This window comes from Cygnus olor, chromosome 6 (assembly GCF_009769625.2).
Source record: "Cygnus olor isolate bCygOlo1 chromosome 6, bCygOlo1.pri.v2, whole genome shotgun sequence".
Taxonomy (NCBI): domain Eukaryota; kingdom Metazoa; phylum Chordata; class Aves; order Anseriformes; family Anatidae; genus Cygnus; species Cygnus olor.
Genome location: NC_049174.1, coordinates 7,495,230 through 7,523,164, shown reverse-complemented (window position 1 = coordinate 7,523,164; position 27,935 = coordinate 7,495,230). Strand labels below are relative to the sequence as shown.

Below are 27,935 nucleotides of genomic sequence, written 5' to 3'. Positions count from 1 at the left end.
ACCATCACCAAAATAGTCCTATGCAATGGTAGTGAACTGAGGGTGTTTGGTACTAGTAATGAATTACTTTTTTCAAGTGTAAATATCTTCCACTTGAGCAAACTGTCTGCGTATGATGCTCCTCACTTCCCTAGATTCAGGAAGGCACATCATGTTTGTAGGTTAGGCAATTTTTGTTAGTTGGTTGTTGGTTTTCTAAATGCACAAACCCATGAGTTAATCTAGTTGGACCCAAAAGTAAGTATGGGTAAACCTCTTGCAGGAGAACTGTAGATGCTTGCATCCTCATTTTGCCATTGCAGATTTGCGTTTGCCATCGAAGTGCATGTTGTGTCTCCTTGTCCACACAACTCTTCACATGTGCATGGCAGTTTGAAAAAAAGTGAACCTGGTATATAAATTAAAAAACCAAGAAAAGTTGTAACGCATGTTAATGCGTTTCCCCTGACTTGCTATTTGGACTGACTAAGTAACTGTCGTAAGACAGTTACAACGTAAGTTGTTTTCCAAGTGATTATATTTTATGTACCTAGCCATTCTTTGGTCTGTCACCTAGCTAACAATAAAGTCTCTGATTCTGATTGCTAGAACCCCTCTGATTGCTGCTGGAGTTATTGGTGGCCTTTTCATCATCGTCATTGTGGGCCTGACATTTGCTGTGTATGTTCGGCGCAAGAGCATTAAAAAGAAGAGAGCGTTGCGAAGGTTCCTGGAGACTGAGGTGAGCGTGTGTTCCTTCTCACAAAATACCTGCAAATTTGGGAAGGTGTGCAGAACTGTTCTGCTTCGGTACTAAGGATGTTCAGGTCTCTAATCCAGTTACTGTAAAGGTCCGTAGAAATCTTTTGCTAACTCCTGCAGGACTAAACTGATGAAGTGAATGATGCTATTTCAATGTGCTAATTTTCCGTACATACATGGATTTCTGGCTTTTCATATCTAAAAAAGATCCATATGATCACATAGCCATGTTCCACCAGATTTTTAAGCTCTTATCCTACTCTCTGTTGAAATTCTGTCCCAGTTCATCAATACATTCAGTAGCTCTCATGCTTTAAAATGTCAAGACTTCATCCAGTGCATACTGAAGTCAACTTTGATTGAAGTAGGTTACTTTAATGATGTCTGGTAAAAACTTAAGTTCATCAGGAATGCTTAGATGCCGATATTGTCACTCACTCTTTGCTCTCCAGTACTTGTATTGCCTTTGTGGTCCAAATTTTGTCAAAGCCTCTAGTTCTGTTCAGTAGTAATAATGTGCTTTAATAAGCCAAGATACTTTCCAGAACATAACCAAATAAGATTCACAGTTCTGCTGCCAAAAGCATGTAACAGTTCTACAGGACAGAAAGCTATGTCCATTCTGTTCTGCTCTTCAGTTTGCAGGTAGTGGAGGAGGCAATCTAGGAAATATTCTTAAACATAATATTTAGTCTTTGTCAGTTACAGCAGAAGTGGTTACTACCATGTACACAGTCCTATACTTTGAGACACTTTGATGATATTAAATAAGGGTTCCTGCCTGCGAGATGATAAAGCTTGGAAATACTATTAACTACCAATACTTCAATAGGGCTTTGTTAACAGTGCTGTTCTCTGTTATTTTAAGGGTCCTGCTCCCACTTAATTCCACTGTAGTGCCTTGAAGCAAATGATTTATGCATCCCTAATCTGTTTTCCTAAATACCTTTATGCCTGGAATTTGTGTTGTTTGTTAAATACTGTTCAGGTTTATGGAAAGCTTAACTAAGTGCTTTTAGATAGGTAAATGTTGACATCATATCAGCCCCTATTTAAGCAAAAGCAAGTAGACTGTTGCATAAGTGAGGTACTGGCTTTGAAGTCCAGTTCTTGCTCTCTGATCAGATAAAAGCTGTGGCTGACAGTGTTTACTGAGGGACTACAGTCTTCCACTGAATTTGTGGGGAGGCTGTTGTCTTGGCTTAGAAATAGAAAATTAAATCATGAAAATCATGAGTATCCTGAAATAAACACACACAGCTTCAGCTAGAATCTCTTTCTAGCTGCAGGCTATGACAGGCCTATCTTTCTATCAGTCATTCTCAGTAATACTCTACAAGGAATTCTTTTAGGCCCTACAATACTACTTCTCCCAGCCATACTTGTGTTGGTGGCTTGTAGCACTAGCACAGAAGTTGTTTTCACCCTTCACAAACTGAAAATACAGAAGCATTCCTCCAGTCTGCCTGGTTCTCTTTTATAGTGAGCCCTCTTTCCTTTGTTGCATTAGCACTGGGTGTGTAAACTGGAAGGACGAAAGAATTATTTTATTAAAAAAAAAATGCATCTCACAAATTATTTCTATGATAACCTGTCTCGTTTCTGTTTGGTTTTGTTATGTTTCTATACTCCAGTAATTTCCAGTTAACAGTCTTCCTACCTGAGCCAGAGTAATCTGGTCAACTGATGAAGTAGTCCGTGATGCTCAAAGAGCCATAGCAGTAGTTGGGAAACTGCAGAGCACAGAGCATTTAGCCTTGTAAACAGACAACTTTGAAATACTGCAGCGGTGTGAAACCAATTTGAGTAGGAGTAGCCCTGAATTATTCTTCTCATCCTGTAAAGGAACAGGCTATTTTTCATTGTTTAGAATGTTGTCCTTTTCATTTATTTTTAATTTATTTTTAAAGAACCATAGTTTTTTTTTCTGGCAAACATGGTACCATGTTGACTTCTGAGAGCATTTTTAACTGAATGTGCCATTGTGGTTCATTTATAAAGATTTCTTTGGACATGATTGTCATCTTGGGCAAATTGCTTAACTGTGCTTTTTTTTTTTCCCCCAGTAAATTAGTGGTTGTTACAATTACTTATCTGCTTTCAGTTGCTTTCTCCTTAAAGTTGTCCTCTTATGCAGTATAGCAGAAGTTCAGAAGAGTAGTCCCTTCCCCAGAACAGAGTAAGAATGTGATGATCCATTAAGTCAGAGTTATTTAAAAGAAATATGGCCAACTTAAAAGGCACTAAAATAGGCAAAAATAGAATATGGTGTGCTGATAATAAATGCTGTATTTCTGTCATGTGGAAAATATTTATACTGCCTCCATTAGTAAAAGTCCTTGGGTGCATTACTGTGACACCAATTCAATTTCCAGTTCATAATTCCATCATGCAATTCCTGGTGGAAATTAGCACATGATGAGTGAGGACTTTCTTTATCATGTCACTCAGTTTCTTAGCATTTGATTGATTTACTTTTAAAGGTGAGAGACTCCTGCAGAAGTTGGCGGATCAGTAGTCCTCACTGTCTTATTCCAGTGTTAAACTGGGTTGATTGCTTTCAGTATAAACTTCTGATGGGTTTTCACGCTTTCAGATACTTAACACTGTAGGACTTTCTTTCATAGCTTGTGGAACCCTTAACTCCGAGTGGCACAGCACCCAACCAAGCACAGCTTCGTATCCTGAAGGAAACTGAGCTGAAACGAGTCAAGGTTCTTGGCTCTGGAGCCTTTGGAACTGTATACAAGGTAAGAGTCCCATCTGCACAGCAGTGACTGGCCTCATTTAACTTGGGAACAGTCAAGTTCTGCATTGCAGCAAGGCGTCTTCTACTGCAGGTGGATTCATGAGCTCTATATATTTGGCTGATAGAACTGATAGAACAGTGGACTTAAGACTTCAGTGTTAGGCAGACTCACAGACATCTTGGTGAGAAAAGGAGTGTCAGCCATGAGCATCCTTGAATGCAAAAGGACCACACAAGCTGGAACGTCTTGCTACTGATTTTAAATGCAGTATTGATGTTGGCTGTTCTGTTCTTACACGATGGCTTTACAGTACAGTTTTAGCAAGTTAGATAAACTTTGTCTCTCATTTCACAAATGTCACATAGGTTTTGTAATAGCTGTTATATGATGTTATACAGTATTATCATTGGCTAAATTTTAGTACCTTCTGTTTCTTTCAGTTTCATAGGAAATACTAGTTATGTTAATGCACTCTAGAACAATCTGGATAAAAGAACAGAACCCAAAGGGAAAAATACTTTAAAGACTTTATTTATTTACTTTTTTTTAGATCTGTTGGTCCTGTTCAATTTTTGAAGACACGAAGTAGGGCTTAAGGAGCAAGTCAAACCAATCACTAAACCCTCTGGGAGGAACTCAGACCTCTCAAATCAAGGTGATAGTTCAGGGCAGTGAAGGAGCATAGATACAGTGTCTGTCTCCAAACTGGGGGAGGAAATGGAAGAAGTACAGATCAGATGACTACAACAACATCACCACAATACTTTTCAAATAATAAATTTGAAAATAAATGATAGAGACAGGTAACACAAGATTGCCAGGAGCATAGAATAGGTTAGATAAGAGCGATGGTAAAGTAGCCCAAGAAACAGGCTGAATTGTAACTATAAGGTTTACTTCTTAGCCATCTTAGCTTTTAATTCTTATATAACACTTACTTAGAGAAATAACATTTAACTATTTCAATCCAAATATATTGTTCTCAAGGTGTCCTACTTCTGCATGATGGCATGACCTAATTGCTGGTGATACTCACTAGTGGGAGTTTGCAATAGTATCAGTGGGATTAACATCAAACTCCAGAACAGAAAATCTAGATTCTTGTTCAATTTTATGGGAAGCAATAGGCAGTGGAAAACTCTTTCACGTGCATATGTTGCTCCCTATAAAGCTGGTTGTGAGCAAGAAAATTAAGGGGGCCTAAGAAGGGCATTCACTGGCATAAAACATTCCACTTTACATAAGGGTTGAGTTTTTGTGTAAGAAATAGTTTTGTGAGATTTTTTTTCCTTTTTTCTTTTATAGCTTGCTTTGTGTATTCTCAGTTCTGATGTTTGCAACTGAACTGCATAATGATGCATAATGTGACAAAATACATCAAAAAGAAATGTAACTTAGTGAAATTTTTATGATTGTTGTCTTATTAGTCTTCTGTCCCTTTTCCTTGTCTTTCTAGGGTATTTGGGTCCCCGAGGGAGAAACCGTAAAGATTCCTGTGGCCATTAAGATCCTTAACGAGACCACTGGTCCCAAAGCCAATGTGGAGTTTATGGATGTAAGTAGGAGATGATCAGCTACTTTGAGTCTTGGGGGGATCTTTCTTCAGTCCACAGAGGTTGTAAAGAAGAATTCCTGTCAGTTCTTTTTTCTTACATTTAAATATTACAAGGAGATTTGTACACAGTACCAATATTGTGCTGATGTTTAATGAGTGCTACAACACAGTGTCCCTAGAAAACCAGTTGCTGGGATTTTTCGTGTCGTCAATTTCCTTTCTTCTGTTAGTCCTTGATGAGCTGTGTTAATGCATATCCATAGCATTTCCTGTGTCAACAGTGTTAACAGGAAAACAAGGTTACACCTCATCTGGTCAGTGCTGTCTCTCTGAAGTTGAAGAACTAGACAAATCAGTATAAGGCAGTGGGGTGCCCTGTTCAGCTTACTGCATGTAGATAATCGTGTTCCAGAACCGCAGGTACGTGGGCTATCAGGGTAACTTCAGTGCCAACATGATGGAGGGCTGGGTTTTTCAGTGTGCAAGTCATGGACTGTAGGTCGTTGGGAGTTTTCTTACAGGTGGTCATCCCATCAGTGGAAAGCTGAAACAACTATGTCTCATGTGCCAGATATTTTCCACTTCTGTGGTGGTTTAGAGATGAGAGCAGTTGCGGGGGAAAATCTTGCTGTGTGTGGGTCTCCACTGGTGCAGGGACAGAAACTTAACTGTTTTCTGCTTCAGTTTCCTTGGGAACTAAGCACTGAGAGTCTGGGAGCTGTCAGCAGAAATAAAGCATAACAGGGAGGAAAAAAAAACAACAAAGTATGCTGGATGTCAAAATCCCTTTTGCCTTACTACTCTAAAATACTTTTTAACAAGAGGTCGAGATCATTTTCATGGATATTTTATGTTGAGTCCTGAGTTCTGTGTCAAAACCAAGCCTCATTGACGCTGAAAGTTTGTGTGCTATTCAGTTTCAGTTTCTGAACAAATCATAGAAATTTGTACTTTTTTGTAAATTGCTCTCATGAACTTGAAAATTACATAGGACTTTCAAATCTTAAAGATCTGTTCAGTGTATAGGCTTAATCTGATTAGCGTTAATGAGACTATAAACCACAAGGAGACTGTACTCCCATTATATAATCTACTCCTACATCTAGAAATTAATAGGAATGTACAGTTATGGCTTTAGCTGTTTCAGGTAAATGATCATACGTGAGTTCTCAGGTAGTTGACCTCACGCTGTACAGATCAAGGTGCTTCCACTGCATTTTACAGAGCTCTACACATTTATGTTGATAACACTGAATAATTATTGTGCACAAATTAAAAAATGGCTCTGTTTGGATGAGATGAGTTGCACTAAAGGGATGAAGAGGATTATATTTACTTAATGGACAAAATAATGGTGAAGAGCAGTGTTAGTGGCAGAGCTCTAGAAAGAGATCTGGTATTCAGCAGTCTGTTGAAGTGAACATGCAGGGAGTAGAAGACCACTGACTGTGAGCTGTGATGTACTCTGATGGCAGTGGACACTGATGCAGAGGGAATTGATGTCACTGTATGAAAGTCACTGGAACTGCTGTTTCTACCGGAGGAGGATCTGATTTTCTGATCGAGAAGTTAGTAACAATGGCTCCTTACTTGATGTTAATGTTGATGCACTGTACAGAGAAAAAGTAAGGTCATTGTTAAAAGGCACAGTTGCTAGTATGAGGTTTCATAGCTCAGCTTGATCAGCTGACTTAATTCACTGGACCTCTTTTCCCTCCAGTTCATGCATCTGATGAACAGCCCAGAAATGATGTTTTTTGGACACTGTGGGGATTTTAACTGTGTAACATACAGCTATGCTAGGAGAGGTTTCTCTTTAAATTAACATTCTCTCATAAGCCTCTGATCCAGTTGTAACAAGTTGGGGGAATAGTGAAGTTCATTGTGAGTCCTAAAGGTTAATAACAACCTAAAGGTTATTTTGATAATAATAAAAGAGAATTGGACTTCATCATCAGTTGGTGTAAGTGACAATCAGAAGGAATAAGATGTTTTGTATCAGTGCTGCATTTGATATATATGCAGTGGTCTGTAACATCCTTTGCTGTACAGAACTGATGAGAGGGCAGATTTAATTTTACTCTTTGGAAATAGTTTTTCATGCAATCTTACAGAAGTTTCTGCCTTCCTCACCTCCTAACCCAGCCATATATTTCTTGAAACAACCAGCATTTTAAGAGATAATGTTTATGTAAAAAAAGGGCCCTGGGATAGTTGCTTTCAATGTGACCACTCCTTTCTGTCCCAGAAAGAGCAGTTTTAAATTGAGATACTATGAGGAGGTGTCTATCTTTCATTGAAGAGTAAGGTATAGCAGGAAACTGTTTTATGCATTGTTTCTACGGGCTTTGGTCAGTGTAAGTATGCTTGATAAAACTTGAAACTGTTCATTGGCATTGTTTTATTAGGAACATTCATAAGTACATATGAGAACAAAATCCATCAGTTGTGCTTCCAGTAAGACGAGTGTTATGAATGGTCTTTGCTGGTCAAAAGCAGTCTTATCAGATTCTTTTTAAAGGTATATAGGTGGCTAATGGTGCTTAGGAGCACGGTGGGTGTTGACGTAAAGAAATGTCTGACACAGTTATTAATGGAAAGGGGAGGTCATTGGGAAGGTGTCGTGAGTCTCACTCAGTTGGCTTTCATTTTTTTTGAACTTGTCAAATACAGATGAGGTTTCGTTGGCAACTCTACACAGTTGTATATGTCCTTGTACTTGCAACTAGAACTTGGTATTCCTTTCAGAGAGGCTCTGGAAAATGTAAAGCCTCTTGTACACACCAGTTTGTGTAAACAGAAGGTACTTGGGACACTTACTCTGCACCACCTGCGGAAATAGCTGGGAGAGAAGTTAGTGGCATGGTGCATAGGCTCTGGTTTAAACTTGTAATGTTGGAGGAATTTAAGTGCTTAAAGTGCTCTGGGAGCTGCTGAAATTCTGCTAAATGTTATGCTAAAAGAGTAAAGAACAACAATTTGGCTACTGGGCTGTCATTTCAGCACCTTGAACACCCACTAATGGATCTGTAATGACTATAATGATACAATGCATGATGTTAGCACCTGCTATGGCCAAACACCTCCCACCCTCCCATCAGGGGAATGATGAATGGGCCGTCATCAAAAAGTACATCCCCTATTTGGAATTTTTCTTCACAGAATTGCAGCAGAGTCTGTTTTCCATGCATTCTCCGCAAAACCCCAACTATGTCTTGCTTTTACTCAGCTCCTTGCTCTCTTATATAGTTTTTTTTACTGTAGTAGTCTGTTAAAACAAAGCAGTCCGAAGTCTACTATGTAGCCCATATTGCCTTCTCCAGGGAAGAAACAGAATGTACATGTGAACTAAGAAAATTTTTTTTTAGTTGTGTTTTTTTTTAACCTCACCATTGTTGTTGCCACTGTTCTGTAAAATTTAGGCTTGCGTTTCTTTCCAGTTCCTTCTGAAGTTGTTCAAATATGTGATCATTTAGGTCTGGAATAATTTCACAGTATAAAGCATTTCATTCAGGTGTTGAAATGGTTGGGTGCTTAATTTGTGGGGCGTTGTTTCTCCTCGATGCCTAGCTAATCACACTTCATGGTCCCCAGAAGGGCCCAGGAGCTGGAAATCAGAGTGCAGCCATTCTTGCTACTGTCCTGCCTGCAAGCATGTTTGGGAGGAGATTCGCGAGTGGATGGATGCAGGGGTATCTGGGAGGGAAGGATATCCTGCTTCTCACCCTGAGGCCAGCAGCTGTAAGGAAAGATGAAAGGTCCTGGGTGCTGGGGAGGTGCAAGAAGATGCTTACTCTGAGAAAAGTCAAATAATCAGCTAAGAGGCTACTTGATGGTTGAACAGGGAGTTGTAATTTCACTTATGAAAACGGTTTCTCCTCCTTAACCTCAAATTATTTGACTGTTACGATTATCTGGTAAGTCAAGTAGCCATTGGCCTGATCAGATGGTTTAACATCAAACCAAACGCTCGGCTAATCATGTAATACATTCCAGAGACATGCGTCAATTGGAAAGCGTAGCAAACCATCTTTGAGGCTAAAAAATATCTTAAAACTAACATGTCTTGGGGAAACAGACAATTGATGAAGGCCTTTCTTTTGTAGCCCTCTAAGCTTGGTGTTTTCAGGAAGTAATCTTGTGAGCTCTGATTCTGTCCAGGGTTTTGATCCACTTACAAGTTTAATCTATTCTCTCTGAACTTAAATGCTCCATTATCTGTTAGAAAATAATTAGAGGCTGCAAGCACAAGTCTGCATACACAGAGTTCCTTGGGAGTCCCTGAGCTCATTGAGATGAAGACAGTTTGACTAATGGTGGTCAGCTGATACTGGGCCAGAAGCTAATAATAGCAGGCAGTGCTGCTTAGCTAGGTGAGAAAGTTAACTTGGGAAAAATTAAACTGAAGGGTTTGGGATTTATGGTTGGAAATAAATTTCCCATTCTCATTTGTTTCCTGGTAGAGAGCTTCAAAGGCAGTTGGTTTCTTTTATGGTTTTATAATTAAGATCCAGGGGGCTTCTTGATTTCACCTGGACTTAGTGTAGTTCCCTGCTGTCCTTAGTAGCAGTGTTCATTGAGCAGGAGAGCATTTGTCAAGCAAAGTATAAAGGTAGTAAGTGACAATGACCTCTACCAGGCGTGCAGCAAACAAATCAAAGCTGCATATAGGGGGCTGATACCCACATCTTTTATTTCATCGTGTTTGTATGTATGGCCTAATTAACTAAATGAACAAAGCGGTCAGTCTTCACATACTGCACAAAGGTAAAATAGCTTCTCCTAAATTGTGAGCCCCTCTTAAAATTAAGACAACTAAAGACATACCAAACTTACGTATGGCTCAGAGGCTTCAAGAGAACAGGTCACATAGCTGACCAGCCAAAAAGGTTCAGCTGGAAACCAGGTAAGATCTGGGTAGGTCTGGCTTCTGACTTTGTTTCATCAGGCATGTCTGGAGGCCATGTAGAAAGTACAGCAGCTTGTCAGGTGGGGAAGGCAAGAGAAGACTTCTCTTGGTTTCTGCTGTGGCCATCAGACACAGCAGGCTTCTAAACTGAATCTCCTGGGTCCCTTCCCTGGCCCTTGGCAGCTTTCACAGAATTATTAGAGCTCCCCTAGATATGCTGGGATGTGAAGTTTCTCTGTCAATACCACTGCCTTTACACTGGGGACCCTTGTATGATTCTGCCTTTTGAGTATATGGGTGATGGTGGAAATAGTCTTGTCTATCCATTGAATTACATTTAATTTCTTATATGCATCTCTTGCTGCCTAGCAAAGTGTTTGACCCAGGTCTTCAACAGTCCCTGTAGGGGCTTCAGAAAGACCAAAAAAGTGAGTACAGGTCATGGTGGTTGGGTGGTACGTGCAGGCACTCCACAGTCATTCCACTGACTGCAGGGCTGCTTGGGAAACACCACTGAGTTAATCTTGAACCTCAGTTTAAAGGGCAGATTTAGGATCAATGAAATTCTTTATGGCAGTAGCGAGACATTTTTCCTTACCCTCTTCTGCTGTCATTTATGTAAACATCTTTCTTTCCAACTGGCATAAGGGGTCTCTGTAAAAATAGCAGCTAATGAACAGTGGTGTTGCTGCACCTGCCTGGCAGTGTGCTTCAGCTGCAATTCTAACAGTTTTCTCTCCATCACATTAAGTTGCTGGGAATGAGGGGCAAAGGGGTGACCTAGCTCATCTGATTGTAGATTCCCTTTTGTGCAGTCTCCCCTCTTCCTCTCACTTAACGCAAACTGGAAGTGTAGCCTCTTAGGAGGTGGACCTGCTTGCCTGTCAGTTCCAGGCACAGAAGCTCACTGTGATTGCAATTACAATTTCCAACTTGTCCAGAGACGCCAGAAATCAAGCTGTCCTTGAGAACTCTGCATACCGTGCACAGGCCCTGAGAGTGATCAGGCTCTACAGAAGCTGGAAATCTGATCACTACTGAAGGTTAACTGCTTTTTTTTTTACTGAAGGTTAACTGCTTTTAGTCATCTGAAGATTAACTGTTTCAAGGCCATGTTAACTTTAATTTCCATCTTAAGTAACAATTTTCTCTTTAAATATTTACTTACTCCGATAATTTTTCCTTCCACAGTATGTGAGGGTAAGATGTGTGTGCGTCTGCAGGGGTGTGTGTTAATTTTCCATATGCAAGAACATGTGTCAGTACAGAGAAAAGATGAAGTATAAGCACATCCAGACAAGCTGAGCTTATAAGCATAGCCAGACAAGACAGGCTGTTTGGAAACAATCCTGCTGGCGTAACACCGTAACTGAAAAATGCAGTGAGAGAGGGAGAGTTTGCCTGCTCCTGCTGATGGTGGGAGGAAGTGAGCGCTGTTGAAATCAATGGAGTTGTGAATTTGCCAGTGAATTCAGCAGGGCCAGGTCTTAGCCTCTGCAGTCATCCTTCTGAGAAGGCTGCCCCAAGTTGAAGGGAAAATCACGTGCTTTAGAGAGGGGCTGATGTTACAAGGTATTCCTGAATGCATTAGGAAGTACCTTTGGAAGGTTTTGGTTGATGGCAGTGACTGAAATACTTACTTAAAGTTTGCATTGCACAATGACTTGGAAACCCTGCATAAGGTTGGGTAAACGTGGGAGTAGGGAGAAAATAAGGAAGGAATGCTAGTTTAGTTTATTTGCTGGAAAAGATGTATGTTAATTGAAACTATTAAAAATTATAATGAAATTCAAGTAGTAGTATTGTCTGTAAAAGGGCATGTGTGATGGAAACACTTTGTAATGATGTCTTTTAAAAGGTGAGAGGTACACCAGTAACATGTAGCTTTTGTTTTCGAGTGTACATTTTCCTTGGAGTGTAAATTAAAGGCAGTTGTTTGCGTAGCTGCATGTGTTATGAAGATCATGAGAGGAGAGCCTTCTGTTAAAAAGCATTTTAAAATTGAACAAAGTGGGTGTGTCCAAAAAAAAAATCAGCTTTAAAAAAACATACTTGCACATGTGCAAAACAGCCTTCCTTAAAGATATGCAAAGTGACTGGGACCACGGGAGTTCTTTGCAGGGCCTTTCAGACATCTTCAAATGCCAAGTGCAGAAAAAACTATGACAAAACTTGGTAAAATGGAAGATAAGATTATTGAATAATGTGATACGTTATTAGAAGCTGATCCACATAGCACATTTTAAAGCAGACTTCGGTACCAAAAACTGGGCAATTAATGCTGACCTAAGACTAAAAGAAACTGAAAACATGTATTTAAGAAACTTCCTATTGCTTTACGTTTTTTTTTTGTGCCTCCTGCTCACATTAACAATATAAGACAAGCACACATCAAGTTTCTAAAGTGCAGTGCATATGTCAGAAAGTTGCCACGCTGATTTAAAACAAACAAACAAAAAAAAACACACACACACAACCCCCCCATATATAACCTGGCTTTTATGGGACCTCTGCCAATAAAAAGGAGGTACTGCTTCCACAGACTTAACTGTACTACACCCTCAGCAAGCCATCTCTAGCTCAAGGTTAACTGTGAGCCTAATGACGTTTGTTGGAAAGACTGAATAAGAAATGTCTCGATATTTAAGTCAAAGGAGCTGGCTGTAAAACTGTATGTATATGCCGGCTGATCATTTTTGAAGTATACTTGTTTATGATTTACTTCGGTGCCAGATGGGTAGGCTATTACATATCAGACTTCTCATGAAAACTGGCTGATGAGGCTGTGTGAGCACTAGCACGTGCTGCAACTCACAGATCAGCAGCAAGGCACAACCTAAGTGAGGGCTAAGGACCCTGAAGGATCAATGCATTATATTTGTCATACTTGGTTTTATACTGCCAAGTCAACTTTAAGTTAAGGAAGAACAAGTTTTTTTTTGTTTTGCGTTGAAGTGAGGGGCAGGAGGAAAACAGGACAGTTTTATACATACAAATACTCATGCTGTGTCCATTTTTAATAGAGGTGTAACAGTAGGGAAGTGCAGGCTTGTAAGAACTGAACTTGATGTATCACTGATCAAGTAAGTTTCGTCTTAAAATCTGCTAAGAAAATTAAGTTTGGAATTCCTCCTTTATTTCTTCATTGTAGATAAATTGTTAAATTGTTTTCCGTGTCTCAGTGCTGATCCTAACACCTCAGATATATCAGCAACTGTCACGGACTGACAAAAATGGAATAATTAACATCTGCTCATATTAATATTCTACATATTATTTACAGGTGGTAGTCAACTATCCCTGTCGCTGCTTGTTACATAGTTGTATTGTAAGAAATAAGACGAGGAAATCTGGTGCATGACTGGGTTGTTGATGATCTTTGTAATATTCAGCCAGTACCTTTCAGACTTCAGTGCAATAACTAGGATAAACAGAGGTGGAGCTAAGGTCGCAATGTGGCTGTGAGATCACAGAGCAGTAATTGCTGGCTTGAAATGCTTGGTCCTCCAGTACTGGAACTATAGTTCCAAAAATAAAAAGATTTTACACAGCAGTATTTTCTATATTAACTTTGGTGTTGATGCTTATTGCAACATACTGCTTCACTTGGCCCTATTAAGATCTGAAACCTTTTGTGCTGTGAAACCATGGTGAGCTTGTCCCTGCCCTGAAAGGCTTTGAGTCAAGATGGACAAAATAGATAATGGGCAGAGGAATGATTATTGTTGTTATTATCCACCATTCATAGGTGGGACTCTGTGAATTGCAAGATAGAGCTCGCAATCTCAGAGCAAGTTCTTTAATGGTTATTATTATCTTTTCTTTTTAATTAGATTCTGGTTTTAAATTGGCTTGGATTGTTTGCCTAGAAAAGCAGATATGAGGTTTGTTTTCAAACAAAGCTGTTCTCTCTAATTACCCACCGAGAACATGTCTGAAATGTTCTTTTGAAATGCCTCTTGTTATCAGTCAGTGCTTGCCAACAAGTCAGGTATTTGAAAGAAGTTAGATTACACTTGATAGAAGGCAAATCATGAATTGGGAACAGAAGAGAAATCAGGTATTCTTACCTCTTAGTTACTTACAAGGTGATTATGATTGTTTTGTAAAGGATTCTGCTTTATATAGAATATGAAGTTTTAAAATGCATAGATAAATCAGCATTGTATGAAACACAATTAGTGTTCATATGGACCAGGGCTTACCATTTTCTTAATGCTTTGCAAGCCAGATGATCTGAAATGTTTGAGGAAATAATTGTGATTTTTTCAGCTATGTTAACAAATGGCAGCTGTGCTGAATTTGTTCAATACTAGCTTCAAAAGTGTTTGATGATTGACTTGCGGAGGTATATCCTGTGATATAGAACAGTATCAAGGAAACAGCTGAGGTGCAGTCATGCAGCACTTTATCTGAAGGAAATGTGAGACTTCAGTGCAAGAGGGGTATGTTAAACAGGCACCTGCTAAGGACAGTTCCCCGGGCGTCAGTACTGAGTGGAGGTAATGTCAGCGGATGGGTAACCAGATTGAATCTACTTGGAAATGTTCCTGGTGTCGAGGATGCTTTTTTTAACTAGGCAGTGCCCTTTGGAGGTTGGTGAGATGATTTATATGTGGATATAAAAGCGGAATTTAGCTTTTTGTATGTTTCCTGAAACCAGGCAAAACAGTTGGTTTATGAATGAACCTTTGTTAGTTTGGATGAAAATGTAAGGAACTTTGTCGGGTAAGTTACTTAAGTAACAAAAGTGTTTGGGGGATGTTTGGAAAGAAAAGGCATTTGAAATGGGGCAAGAATGCGAGTTTTTTTTTTTTTGTGAAATGTTTTCTTGGCAAAATTAAAAATAAATAAATAAATCCAAGGTTTAAAATACATTAAATTGCTCGAACTAAACATAACTGTTTCTGCTGAAGCTTTTCAGTCAGAAATTCCAGTGAATTCCTCAGCTAGAAGATGCTTTAGAAATATACCACAGTGACTGAAATACCGTTTTTGACCTTTTCTGAATGAACCCTGGTGGATTTCCCTTTTGTGGTCATCAGCAGTTTCAAAATTCAAACCATGTATATTATAAAGACAAAAATGTGGTCAAATCTGAATTGGAATGTTGAATATTTTTTCTTCTGTGATTGAGTTGTGGACAACAGGGAGGAGGATGGGGAGTATTGGGAATTCATGAAGCTGAGTAAGGGATGGGAGCTATTTTTCAGTATTAGGTCACTTTTGAGGATCTGAATGTAGCATCCTGTCTGATTTTAAGCAGAGCCAGGAGATGCTTCTGGTCCTTCTCTAATTCTATTCTTTCAGTTGAGAGGACAATTGCATTCTTGACAGTGCTGTCGTTCAGATGAGAACATAGATCCAAGTGAAACTGTAGACTACCAAAGGTTACTAATGTTGATGTTTACATGATGGCTTGGCAAGATCTCAGTGTGTCCTAAAGCTCCAGAAAGTGTTGTACAGCACACTGTGTCGCCATAAGCACATTTCGTTGAGCTAGTGTAGAAAAAGTGGGTGGCAGTCCACATGTGTCTCCATGTGGACATGAAATAAGACAGGAAGTGTGTGTCAGCTTTTGATGAGTTTGTGGTTCAGTGATGCCAGGATGGTCAAAAAAAAAAAAAACACGTTACGGTGAGCCAAACAGTCCATTTAAACCTTTTATTTTGTTTAAATATAATCTTCCTTTTGCAGTACTTGAGTCCTGAGTGTGATGCTCTTACACAACTGAATATAGATGAGGGGGAAACATGAAAATGAGTAGTCTGTTTTGAATTCTCAATTGTGATCAATGAACTACCTTGGTTATGGGTAAAATGTATCTTTGATTAAAACAACTCTTACTGTTGATAGTACACTTGATGAAATTAGGTTTCAGTCTGATGCTGTCCCTTTAAATTGATCCTGAAGGAGGAAAGGGCTTTGAGTGCATGATTGTGAAGTCTAACTTTGCAGTGATATTAGAAAATTTCAAAGCGGTGTCCTAAGACTCTTCAAAAAGGAGAGAACTTGATTTTTCCCCCCTCTATCACTCATCATTGAGACCTTGCCATCACTTGTCTCACATCAAAAATCAGAGCAACTCCCTTCTTCTGAAAGGAATCTGCAGATAAGGCTGGAAATGGTTTTCAGCTGGTCTGTGTTTAGGTTGATTTACCCTTCTGTTCCAATAATGCTGAAATGATTACTTTTTTAGAGTGTTCTTTTAAAACTATTTTTTTTGTAGTTGCATGAAAATAGTAAGAAAACACTTTTGACAGACTATTCTCAAATAATGATGCGTGTCATAAACTAAGTAAAACATGTCAGAATGAAACTGTATCCGTACAGAGAGGTGTGCATGCTGTTAAACCACTTGCACGTGATCTGCTGGGAGGATTGCCAGTCTGAAATCTGCTGTTACTTCTCTAAACTGCTTTCCAAGGAAATTTTTAACTAAGGGTTTGTTGAGGTTGCTGAGGTCTTGAACTCATGGCCATCTATGCATGAAACTGAACTGAAAGCAGGCAAGATTTTACTTTCTAATTGCCAGAAATAAATGTTTACAGGCGAGGCTCACAGGAAGGTTGGTGGGAGTTGTCCTCTGACCAGATGTTAGATGGAAAATCCTCACTTAGCTTGTGCACAAAGAGGTCTGTTCCTTTAGGCTCGAGATTCCTCCTCAGCTGTCTTAACACAGGCTCTGATGAATCGGGAGACTTAATTGATACAAAGGCAGCAGGGAGAAGTCAGAAGCATGTGGTGTGTGGGTTTTGCAAAATCTATCTCCTACTCCATCAAACATTTAAGCGCATGCGTAACTCTAAGCACTTGAGCCCTCTTGGAATCAGCATGGTTGTCCGTGCCCTTGGTATTTGCAGGACAGGGATCGCCATACTTTTTATTTAATTACCTTCTGAAAAATATGTAGTGAGCCAGACTGGCTTCTACAAACACATGAACGTATCTGTTACTGCAAGAATGGGACCTGCTGCTCTTCTGAGGTGAATGTTTGACCCAGCAGTCTGTGATCATCACCTTCAGGAGGGAGAGCTTTCTTATCACTGCATTGTGCTACTTCCAAGGCAGTGTCTGGAAGAAAGTGGGGTATCTCTGCCATGGGTTTGAATTGCACGGGGTGATCGCATGCATTTGGCATCAACAGTGCAGGCTGAGCCTCTGTGGTGGTGAGGCAGTAAGACTATGTACCCTCTCTGCTGTGCGAGAGTGCTGTCACAGGAGACTCAGAGGGTGTGAGTGGACTGAGAAATACGGCACACGTAGGCACATACCACCTCCAGAAAAGGCTGTGCACCCCTACAGCAGTGCCCCAGCTGGAAACCAGCTCTGCTCCTGGATGCAGGAGCGCCCTTCCTGTCACGTTGCAGAGCGCTGCACCCCTGCCCATGGTGCAGCACTACCTTGGTCAGAACCAACTGAGCAATTCTTGCTGGATGCTGTGTTTCCATCACATTGGTGTATGGTATATGGCAGTGTGTGGTTCCTGCTGTGGATTTTTTTTTTGCATTGTTAATTTTTACCCTTGGAAGTTTTTGGTGTAATGGCAGACCTGCCGGCTGTATTTTTTGACTTTTCTGAAGGAGTAAGTTAATCTCACCATTTTGTGGTGCGACACACTTGTACTCCAGTGTGCACTGCGGTTCAGAGAATTTGTTGTACTGGCCATGCGTTGTCACCATCTCTCAGGCCAGAAACTTGTTTCATCACAGGGCACAGGACACACCACTGTACTCGCATGATCCAGGTTAAAGCATGTAGCTCAGTCCTGCCCTAGTAACCTCAGGGCTCAGTCTGCCCTCAAAGCATTGAAGTGCTGTTGACTGTATCACAGAGCAGTAGTGTTGGTTATATAAGCTGTTGTCAGGTTCCAAATAAGAGTTTTTGCCCTAAAGTGCCTTGTTAAATGCATCTGCTTCTAATGACTGTAGAGCAGTTCCTGGAAAAATAGCTGTGGCAGTTAATGATGTTAGTGTGTTCCCTCTGCTTGCTACTGTCCCTCCGTGGGGCTCTGACAGCCTTTGTTGGTTCCTGTTGCTGCATCTCTGATTTCATTTTCAGAACTGGCCGAGGTGTTTCGACAGGAGCTTTGCAGAGAGGATTTACCTGACTGGTGAAAAATGGAAGCCCAGGGGTTGGATGTGTAGCAGTGCTGCAAAGGAATTGAAAGCTACGTATGGCATAGGGGAAATGAAACAACGGGTATCATTGTCAAACGATAAACGTGGGCATATATGTTTTTGAACATATGTCTTGTGCTGTCTCTCAGCTTAAATATTTGTGCAGACTGCATATGCTAAGTTGGCTGTAACCTAAGAAATCTGTAAGGCCTAGCAGACAAACAAAATGCATTGAAAATATGTTGGGCTGTAATTGGATCTGCCCCGAAGCAGGTCAGACATGCATTCCAGACAGGTTTTTGCTCTAGCCATTAGAAGCATTGTAAAATGAATGAAAAAAGCAATGTATTCACAATAGTATCTCTCCTGTTACCAGAGCACAGTTTATGATTTCAGAAAAATGCACAACACAGTAAGAAGCAAGCTTTTAAGTACTTTTATGTACTCAGCAATGATGAGGAAAACCACGGGGTGTTTGTTCTTTTTTTTTTTTTTGCCTTGTTTTCTTTTGGGGCATTTTAAGGCAAGAACAGTTAGAAGAAAACCAAAGATTTCTTAGACTTTGGCCCGAATTACCAAACTCTATTGGGTGCGTGTGTTCATCTGGAGCAGTAGAATTTGCTCTCAGCTTGCTAAGCTTGGGGCAGCACACCCCTGATACTTGTTTGGAATGGGAACCGTGTTTCTCCTGCACTGGCCCAGAGGGATGGTGTGTGGTGGGTGTGTGTGGAGCACTGGAAGGGGACATGGGCTCGATGTCAGCGAGCTCCTCCCAGTGCTCTGGATTGCATGGCCATCGGCACTCAGGAAGCTCGTGTTAAAGAACAAGTCTCCAGAAAGAATAGCTTTTCTCCTCTGCCAGGTATTTAAGTCTGGTATAAGGAAACAAATATTGCTTCACCTGTGGATTCTGTTTTTAGGTGAAGTCTTGACAACCAAGAAAATAAGGTCATCAAGCATTGCATTAGGAAGTTCTGGGATCCACCAAGAGGTGCAAGGCTCTCTTAATGAGACAGCCTGTTTACAGGATTCATACCCTCCCCAAGCAGCAGAGGGAAGGTCTTCTGACTTACTAAAATGATCATACTGCCTTCCAAGCCAGGTTTTGCGCTTCATAAGGGGTGGCTTGCTGTCAGCTCTACATGGCCTTTATGCCATCTCTGGCACCTTGGGAACAGTCTGGCTGGGGATGTGTGACCATGTAGTGAGCTACTTCCTGGTGTACTAACAGAGTACTGGAGGAGGTTAACAGAGAAGTTAGTACTGGAGGAGGTTTGTGTCCTGGACCACTCTGGGTGGAGAATAAATCTTCAACATGGCTATCAGTATGGCATTATTTTTACCACTAGTGGCCCAGGGCACCTTGCTGAGTCATTGCTTTACAAATTCAGGGGTCAGAGAAACAAAGCCAGCGGCAAAGCATGCTCTTCAGGAGGCAGTGTGCTGGCTAGTACTTACATTTACTTGTGAGCTGCAATTGTTAACAAAAACACCTCAGAGAAGCAAAGGGGGAAGTTAAATACTATTTTGTAAGATGTCCTGTAGGTGTTGATGCGCTGTGGAAATACCTCCTTCCCACAGTCTCAAGAATTGGTCTTCCTTCTCATGGAAGGCCAAAATAAAAATCTTTATTTGGATTTTCAGTTACTTTTCAGAAACGACACTTCAAACAGGACTGCACTGTGTGGATAGATCAAGAAACCATTTTAGCTGGGATTTTCAAAGCTATCTAAGGAATGAAGGTGACTTGAGTGACCTGTGAGACGTGAGCAGCTAATTCCTTTCATCACCTGTGTTGACAGGTGCTTTTAGCCTGGATGTAACTATGCACTATTATGTTGATGGCTGGCTCGCATGACTTAAATAAGCTCTACCTGTCTAAGAGTATTTTGGCTGTTCTAATGACATGTGCTCAGAGGGCTGCTTCTGGCCTCTGTTGATGAGCAATTGTCCTCCTCAGACCTTCACAGAGAAATCAGCCATAGGTCTGGCAATGGCTCCCCAGAGCCTACATGCTCACCTTTCTTGTTGGGTGCTACACTGTGTTACTGAATGCATATGACAGACGGATCAGTGTAGAGCATTAAAATAACGCTTCTGTAACTGTTTAATATGGACTTGTGAATATAAATCACAGGAGCTGAGTTTAATGTATCTGGTGGAAATAATATAAACACATTCAAAAGGGGCAGAGGAGAGGAATGACCAACATAACCTGAGATTTCTTTAAAATACCATAGCTACTACCTGAGGCCTTCTGCATCAAAGCCTTTCTTTATCCCCCTTCCCCTCAGATACATTAATACTGTGAGTAGAATATACGTACATAGCCTTGGTGGTAAGTAACTTACCTGGCATATTGTAGTACCCTAGTCTCCGCTGGTCAGGGCTCACTGCAGAAGGTAAAATGCATCTTAGAGGTAAGGGCAAGCTGAGCTCCCCAAGTGCTACCTGTGTCCAGGCTGGCTGGCTTACAGCTGTCCTGGGTCTGACTGTCATGCGCTGCTGCGATAATTGATACCTAAGAAAGGACAGCTGTGTAAACGAACTCCAGGAAGAGATCTGGTCTGGCTGGGGAGTTCCTCTTGTGATAAGATTTTGTGCATCTGCAGATAGATGGAGAGTGCCTGATGTCTGATAGGAGCCTTTCAAAACAGTCCCCTCTCCTGCCATTTCTCAGATGCTGATGCGATGTTAGAAAGACTCTGACTTCTGGAGGAAATATAAAGTATTTTTTATCATTTCTCTCCTCTCACCCCTTTTGTATTTCAGGTTTCAAAGGGGAAAGAAAGATAAAGAAAGATAAAGTGTATCGGGAAAGAAAGATAAAGTGTTCTGGGGCTCAATTTCCAATTCTGCTCTAGATTTCTTATGTGACCGGATAGTACCTCAGTTTCCTCTCCTTTAAATTATGTTACTAGGTACAGTTTTCAAAATCGTTTGTGTAATTCTTCCAGTTGAGTACAGAGACAAGATCTGCAGACAAGGCTACCAAGAGATATGGGAAACCAGAGGCTGGTTTTCAGAGGTGCCAATGTCAGGCAGTCAAGTCTGTGAGTTAGGTGCCTTACCTTATAACTATTTTACAAAACGTGATTGGGAACCACGCTGCAAGGTGCCTAAGTGTCATGGAAATCGTGGTTCTGGGTCTTCAGTCCCCAAAAAGGGGGACTCTTACTCGCTACTTGCTGAACAGATTTTTAAAATGCTACTAAGTCATAATGTTTCTATTGTTGTTTGTCTGTTTTGTCTAATTAGACTCTAGGAGAACAATTACAATCTCTTTTACTTTGTGTTTATGCTGTGCCAGATAGACATAACCCTGAATTTAGTTCTCTTGTAGAAGCTAGTGCAGTAAAAATAACAATACTTTTACTAATGAGAATAACTATGTGAAGCCAGGATTCATGCTAAATTAATACTCATTAGTGACTTAGATCTATAACGAAGGTTTCCCTGCTCTGTTGTGTGTCTTAATTTATCACAGAGCAGTCTATAATATTTTATTAATGATATTTTTATTTTTTTGTGGAACTGTTGCCCAAAACTATTGGAAAGGATATGTGCTTTCCTGTATCACCAGAATGAGACAAATGGCACTGCTTGCTTTTATTATTGTACGGAAGTGTCTTTCCTTTGGATTCAGATAGACTTATAAATGGCAAGTAGCTGGAGACTAATGGAGCACATGCTTCAAAGCTTTCCATCTGGTTCCTTGGTGAGGAAAAATAATATATTGTCTCTGTTCTAATCAGTCTTCATTATAAAGAAAAATGCTCCCACTGGAAATTCTGGAGAAACTTCACTCTGAGAGGGAGAGGGCAACAAGTGCTATCCCCTTATGCATCTGCAGGGGAAAAATTGAATGAATTAAAATAAATAAAAAGAGGCAGTCATTCTGCTCTCTGAAAATGGGTAATGCACCTGTCAACACATTTATTCTGGTGGCCTTCACTGACACTTTCTGGTGATCACAGAAGAGGCTAAAACTGCTTGAAGGAGACCCCACACATGCTACTTGAATAAGACAGAACTGTATTAATTTGAATTAGCGAAAAAGTTCTTAAATGATGATTCCTTATCTCAGTTTCATTGGAATTTTCCTCAGAGCTCTTCCTCCAGTCTTCCAATCACATAGCTGCTATTGATTGATTTACTTCTTCACATATGTTTAGGAAGAAAAACGAAGGAGATGTTCCCCCAGTGGAGTCCATCTGCTCTTTTCTTATCGGGTGGGGTGGGGGGTGAACCTACAATTAGTGTGTCGTTCATCTTTTGGTTTTAAGAAAAAAAAAAAAGACGAAAAGAAAGGGAACTATTATGCAAATACTCTGCAATTTGGTTTCAAATATTCTTTGTACTATGATGAGCAATTTCCTTTAATACAAACTCAGCCTACTTGCCAGGACTTTTTTTCCCCTTAATACAGGGAAGAAAAAAGAGACTTAGGACTTGGGGAAGATGCTGTGTTCCTCTGATGCCAACTTTCTTATCCTTTTTTCCTTTCCTTCTTTGGCACTATTATAGCTGTTAAATTGTCAGAAGGATGTCACATAGTTTTTTTTTTTTTTTTTTTTTTTTGGAGAAAGAGAACCAAAATAGCTTTACAAAGTTGCAGTTTCATCTCACTTTTCATTGTTCTGTTGCCATGATGAAGTAGTCTTGAAATGGAGGACTCAGCTCCGTGAATGAGGGAGAAAAGCTTTCCCCCTGCGTTTTTTTTGCAATGCCAGTTGTTTGTGATGGCAGCATTACCTGGACGAACAGATGTTCATTTTTTTGCAAGGAGTTCCTGTGCCACTTGTTTGTGGCACTTTAGGACTCTGCATACCTTAGGCAACATTAAGTGCTTCTAGTTAAATGTTAACACTTAAGCCTGTAAAATACTAAGCATAATATTTCTGATCCTGTAAAGCATGTCAACACAGCTTAATCAAAAATCTTAACAGAGAAGGCCAAACTGGGGATGTAACTTTATATGAGTGGCATAGGATGCTTGCACAAAAAAAAGTTGGTGCCTAATGCATTGACCATCAGTTGGAAAAATAAATTCAAGAAACTAAGGGGGAAATAAGAAAAATGAGATCTTTAAACAAAGTCAAGTGTGTCATACATCTTTGGTTCTGGGGCTGTAACAGGATGGGGAATGTTAAGGCAGTGCAGAACTTCTGATCTGAACCTTCTCTGGATCTGTTTGGATAGTCTGAGCTCTGTCACTTGGGGCTCATTATATCGAACGTACATCATATCAGACTGGATTTTGTCTATGTATGCCTCACACTGGAAAGACAATAAACATTTATGGTATTTAGAGGTCACTGATCCCCTTCAGGTGCTGTCTGGGAAATCTATGCATAAGGTTTCTAAGCGCACTGGAGTAACTGGGTCACTTTTGTTGTTACAGGAAGCTCTGATCATGGCTAGCATGGACCACCCCCACCTGGTGAGACTTCTGGGTGTGTGCTTGAGCCCGACCATTCAACTAGTCACTCAGCTGATGCCTCATGGCTGCCTGTTGGATTATGTTCATGAACATAAGGATAATATTGGCTCCCAGCTTCTGCTAAACTGGTGTGTCCAAATAGCCAAGGTATGTAATTGATGATGTTTTTTTGTTTTTCTCTTTTATTTTCATAACTAGCCAAATGGCGTGCCATGGGGCGGGGGGGGAGATTGTTTTTTTTTCACAAGTGTGTAGTCTTGGAAACGTGTACTGTTTTGGCTGCCTCTACAATACTGTAGATTACTCAATATGTAAACCAAAGTGTTTTTCTTGACTGCCTTTCCAGCTCAGTGCTAAGGGGACCTTTGAGGAAAAAAAAGGCGAGGAAAGAAGCCCCTGGTATGATGATGTCTGGGGTTGAGCACAGAAATATTTTTCAGCCTCTTCTGCTGTTGATTGCCTGTAGATACTGTAGTATATTGTAGTTTTCAACCTTTCTGAATCTGCATTACCAGTTAAATTCTGATATGCCATCCATTGTCTGCCCACACACTGCTGAGAAGATAAACAGTCACTTCATGTCAGTCCTTAGGGAACCACTGTGGTTCTGCTGTGTTTAAGACCTATCGCAACAGCTGAGGCTGGAGGGTAATATCACTTGTCTTTGCAGAATGGGAATGCTCAGGGGCCAGATCCTGCTTTGCGTGCCCTAGCGTAATGTTCTCTGCCTTCCTGGGGAGTTTTAGGAGCAAGAGTTCAGCCGTTACCACTCAGATACAGGCTGCATGCCAGCTAAGGTGGAACAGCAGAACAGGTCATAAAACTAGTCCTAGTGTAATCCTTGCACAGAATTCAATGTGTGTTTTTATATATGTTTAGATACTCAGTGCTGTACTAACAAGTTACTGATAATCAATTGCAAAAAGTGACAAGTTCCAGAAGTGTAGAGGGCTGTGGTTTTTATCCATTTTAAAGGCTCTTCTGTCCAACCAGAATTGCGTACAATGGACTTACCATGAATGGAAATCTGGATCTCACTTCTCACAACTGCTTAGAAATCACTAATATTTTTTGACTGCTTTGGTGAGAATGCTTGTTCCATACAAACATGTGCCACACTTTGTCTTCATATATTAAATCTGCAGCCTTAACTGAATGTTACAATATCCGTTAACGATTTTTAATTCACGTTATAGCGTTAAATGTCTAACAGCAGAAAAACCTGGAGATTGAGCAGTTGTTTTTCTAGACAGAGTATTAGCAGTCAAGTAAGCATTCACTTCTTTTAAAAAACTTCCTTACAAAAGGAAAAAAAAATGAGAAATTCAGCTAGCTCTGAGGTTTTGCTCAAGAGGAGGAGGTGTGTTTGAGGCTCATCGTTAATAGGTGTGTTTTTTTCTTTCCCCCCCCCAGGATTACATCTTGTTGTCACATCCTAAAGGTTGACAGTAGATTAAATGACCATAATGCTTGGTAGGGGGGTTCATCCGTAGCAGTGATCTGTGACTAACTTGTGAAACTTTCAGAGTTTGCATGGGGAGATGGAAGGTAGTAATTTGGGAAGAAAGAAACACCCTAAAATAAATTAATAGGGCAAAAAATGCCCCCATTCTGAGGTTGCAACATTTTGTATGTGTGCTCTCTCTATGATTCTGCAGTGCTGTGACGGTAAAGCAGCCAGAGTTGCACGGTATGTTAGGACATGGTAATGGGGATTGCCTGTATCTGGAGATGTGCAAGAGCAGATAGAAACTGTTATCAGAACAAGGAAGGTAGGGGAGAAAATACATACTCCTGTTTGAGACCATTCCTGCAACACAGCCTCCTTGCCATCTGTTCGCTGCTCTCCTGATGGATAGTGGCCATTATTGTTTATTTCAAAACATTTACACAGTGCCACACATGAACAGCTAATCCACCTTTATTTTCCATTTGTGCATGCATACGGCCATCGACTCGTTGTGCTAATAACTGTGCTAGCTTTGCTCTGGACTTTGTGAGCAGCTGATCAGGGAAGGAGAGGAGCCCTGCTATATACTAGAGGCTTATAGAGCCAGCAGATCCGTGGTTTAGCTACATTCATTTGTAAAACTCTGCCTGCTGGTGGTCTTGATCTGTGTGGGCTGTGGGAGGAGCAGGTGAGGTGTTAGAGATGTTTGGGTTTTGAGGTGGTGGGTAACCAAACGGTGTGAAGAAGTGAGATCATATGCATAAGACCAACTGATGGACTGTCAGGAAGAGAAAGGGAGATGCTTTATAAGAAAAGGTGGCCTATTGTTGAGGGGAAGTTTAGTAAAGTTCAGTTAGCTCATTGAAATTCAATTAAGTTCATCTTCCTCTGCATCACAATAGTCTGGAGGTTAATTTTGCCTTGGCCTTGCATTACATCCTGAAGCTTGTCCCCAACTACCTGGGGACAGCACGAGTGACTGTGTTACTGAACAGCTGCAGTACTCGGGACCTATGGCAGGCTTCTTAGTTCTGGACAATCACAATTTGGGAGTTTTTCCTCAGCTCCTTAATGTCTCTTTCCCTTCTCTTATTTTTACTGCAGTGGTCTGTAGTGGGAATGAAGAGAATCAGTACTTATCCCACAGGATGTTCTGCTGCTTTTGCATGCAGATCAGTGATATTTAGTGGGGATGGCTTGTTAGTGTCGACAAGGTCACCACAAGTACTGGCTACTTGCACGCCATGATGCTATCTTATTGCAGAAGTAGACTTCAAAGACTGTGTTCCTTTAACTCTATTTTATTCTTGTCTTTGGAGACCTTAAGTGACAGTTGGGTGTTGAAAATCTTCCCCATCATGTATCTTTATGTATAGATTGAACTAATTTTATTATTATATAGGAAGCTATCAGTGATGCTAGGAAAGAGATAGGGATGTGCACAGAAGGTTGCACAGAATTCTCTGCATTGCATTGCACTTCCTGGTGGGATACAGGGATGCCTTTTCCCTTACTAGCTCCCAGACTGTAATATGGATTGGTGCTGCAGTAAGTACATGAAAAGGTGTTTCAGAAGGAGTGGGGAGAAGAGTCTTTGAGATCACCAGACAAGGAGTCCCCTTACTCCAAAAAGTGGAATAAGCGTGCTGGTTGGAGCCTAGCAGCGTGGGAGTAGTAATGCTTGTTTTCCACTCATCTGTTACAGTTAACAGTGACTAGGAATCACTTTGCAGCCTGCAAATAGGAAAGATTTGATTTGCATGCAAACAGACCAGTCTCTACAGGAGTGAGTGCAGAAGGTGGTGGTTGCGTTGAACACAAGTTGTGGTTTGCTGAGGGAGAGGTCTATGTATCCTGTGTACCTGTCCCCCCTGTGCTCACGTTCTGGTTTCCAGCATTCAGCTTGAGAATGCGTCACCACATCATGCTTTTCCAGGCTTTGGGGAGTTGTTGGTTGTAGCTTCCAGAAAGGCACCTAAAACGTGATTAGCAGCATAATAAGAGGTGAAAATGATTAGTGTTCTCCCAGTTCTGTTCTCTGCTTCCTGAAACATCTCCTGGTACCTGCCCTTTGTTCGAAACATCATTCTAGCTTCCCCTTCCCTCCTTTCCTGGTGAGAATTTTCCCCAGCAAGGGTAGGATGGGAGGAATTGGAAATGCCTTGGTTCCGAAGTTGAGGTTGATTTTTTTGTGAATCATTTAAAATCAAGTTGCTACTGCAATAGAGTTCCTCCCTACTGTGCTTTTCTCCATCTGCCAGTATGCAGGCTTTTATTTATCGAAGTCATTGCTTCAGAGTTCACTTGTTCTGCCAGGCTGTTCATTTCCATATGTCTCTACTTCTGTAAAACTAGATACAAAAACTAGTTAGGCACTATGCCTGGTTGCCAACCTGCATATGGCTCTGGAGATCATTTCTGAAGGTTGACGGTAGGGCAGTTATTAAGTATTATCTACTGCCAATAGAAAAAAAGCTTGGGTGACTTTTTCTTTTTGCTTATACAGATTGTGTTGAATTTTTTCTGACTGTTAGATCATTGTAAGGTAATTGTGTTCTCTTTCCAGAAGCTTTAGCTTCTTATTTTATGGATGAAAGTTATAAAAATAGAGTAGTCCCCAAGCATCCTGCATAAAACATGGTTGTTAGACAGCAGCTGTGTCTGAGGGGGTTCTTCCCTTCTGCTTTGCAGAGACACAAGGCATCTCCGTGTGTCTAGCTTGCATGTGTAGCGTCTCGCTTAGGAACTGAATGTTTAACCTTGTAGCTCAAGAGTTTGGCTGAGTTTAGCTCAGTGATTTTGTGTGGAGATGGTGTCCAGCTAGGCAGTAAGCTACCTGTGCAGATCAAGATGATCCCTAGAGTGGGAATAAGAGTAACAAGCTTGCTAGCCTTAGGGTACGGAAGGATGGAGGAATGCTTCATGAACATCCATAGTGTTGGCTGCTTGAGAAAGTGATAGAGAATC

General features: G+C 40.7%; 1 protein-coding gene across 6 annotated transcripts in view; it reads left to right on the top strand.

The window, feature by feature from the left end:
* The window catches only part of ERBB4 (erb-b2 receptor tyrosine kinase 4), a 575,035-nt gene that overhangs the window by 456,254 nt on the left and 90,846 nt on the right, over positions 1-27,935 (top strand). For all 6 annotated transcript variants that reach the window (XM_040562317.1, XM_040562315.1, XM_040562314.1 and 3 more), the window contains exons 17-20: positions 589-721; positions 3,369-3,491; positions 4,948-5,046; positions 23,480-23,665. In XM_040562317.1, coding sequence (XP_040418251.1) covers positions 589-721; positions 3,369-3,491; positions 4,948-5,046; positions 23,480-23,665 — 541 coding nt within the window. The remainder of the gene's footprint in view (positions 1-588; positions 722-3,368; positions 3,492-4,947; positions 5,047-23,479; positions 23,666-27,935) is intronic.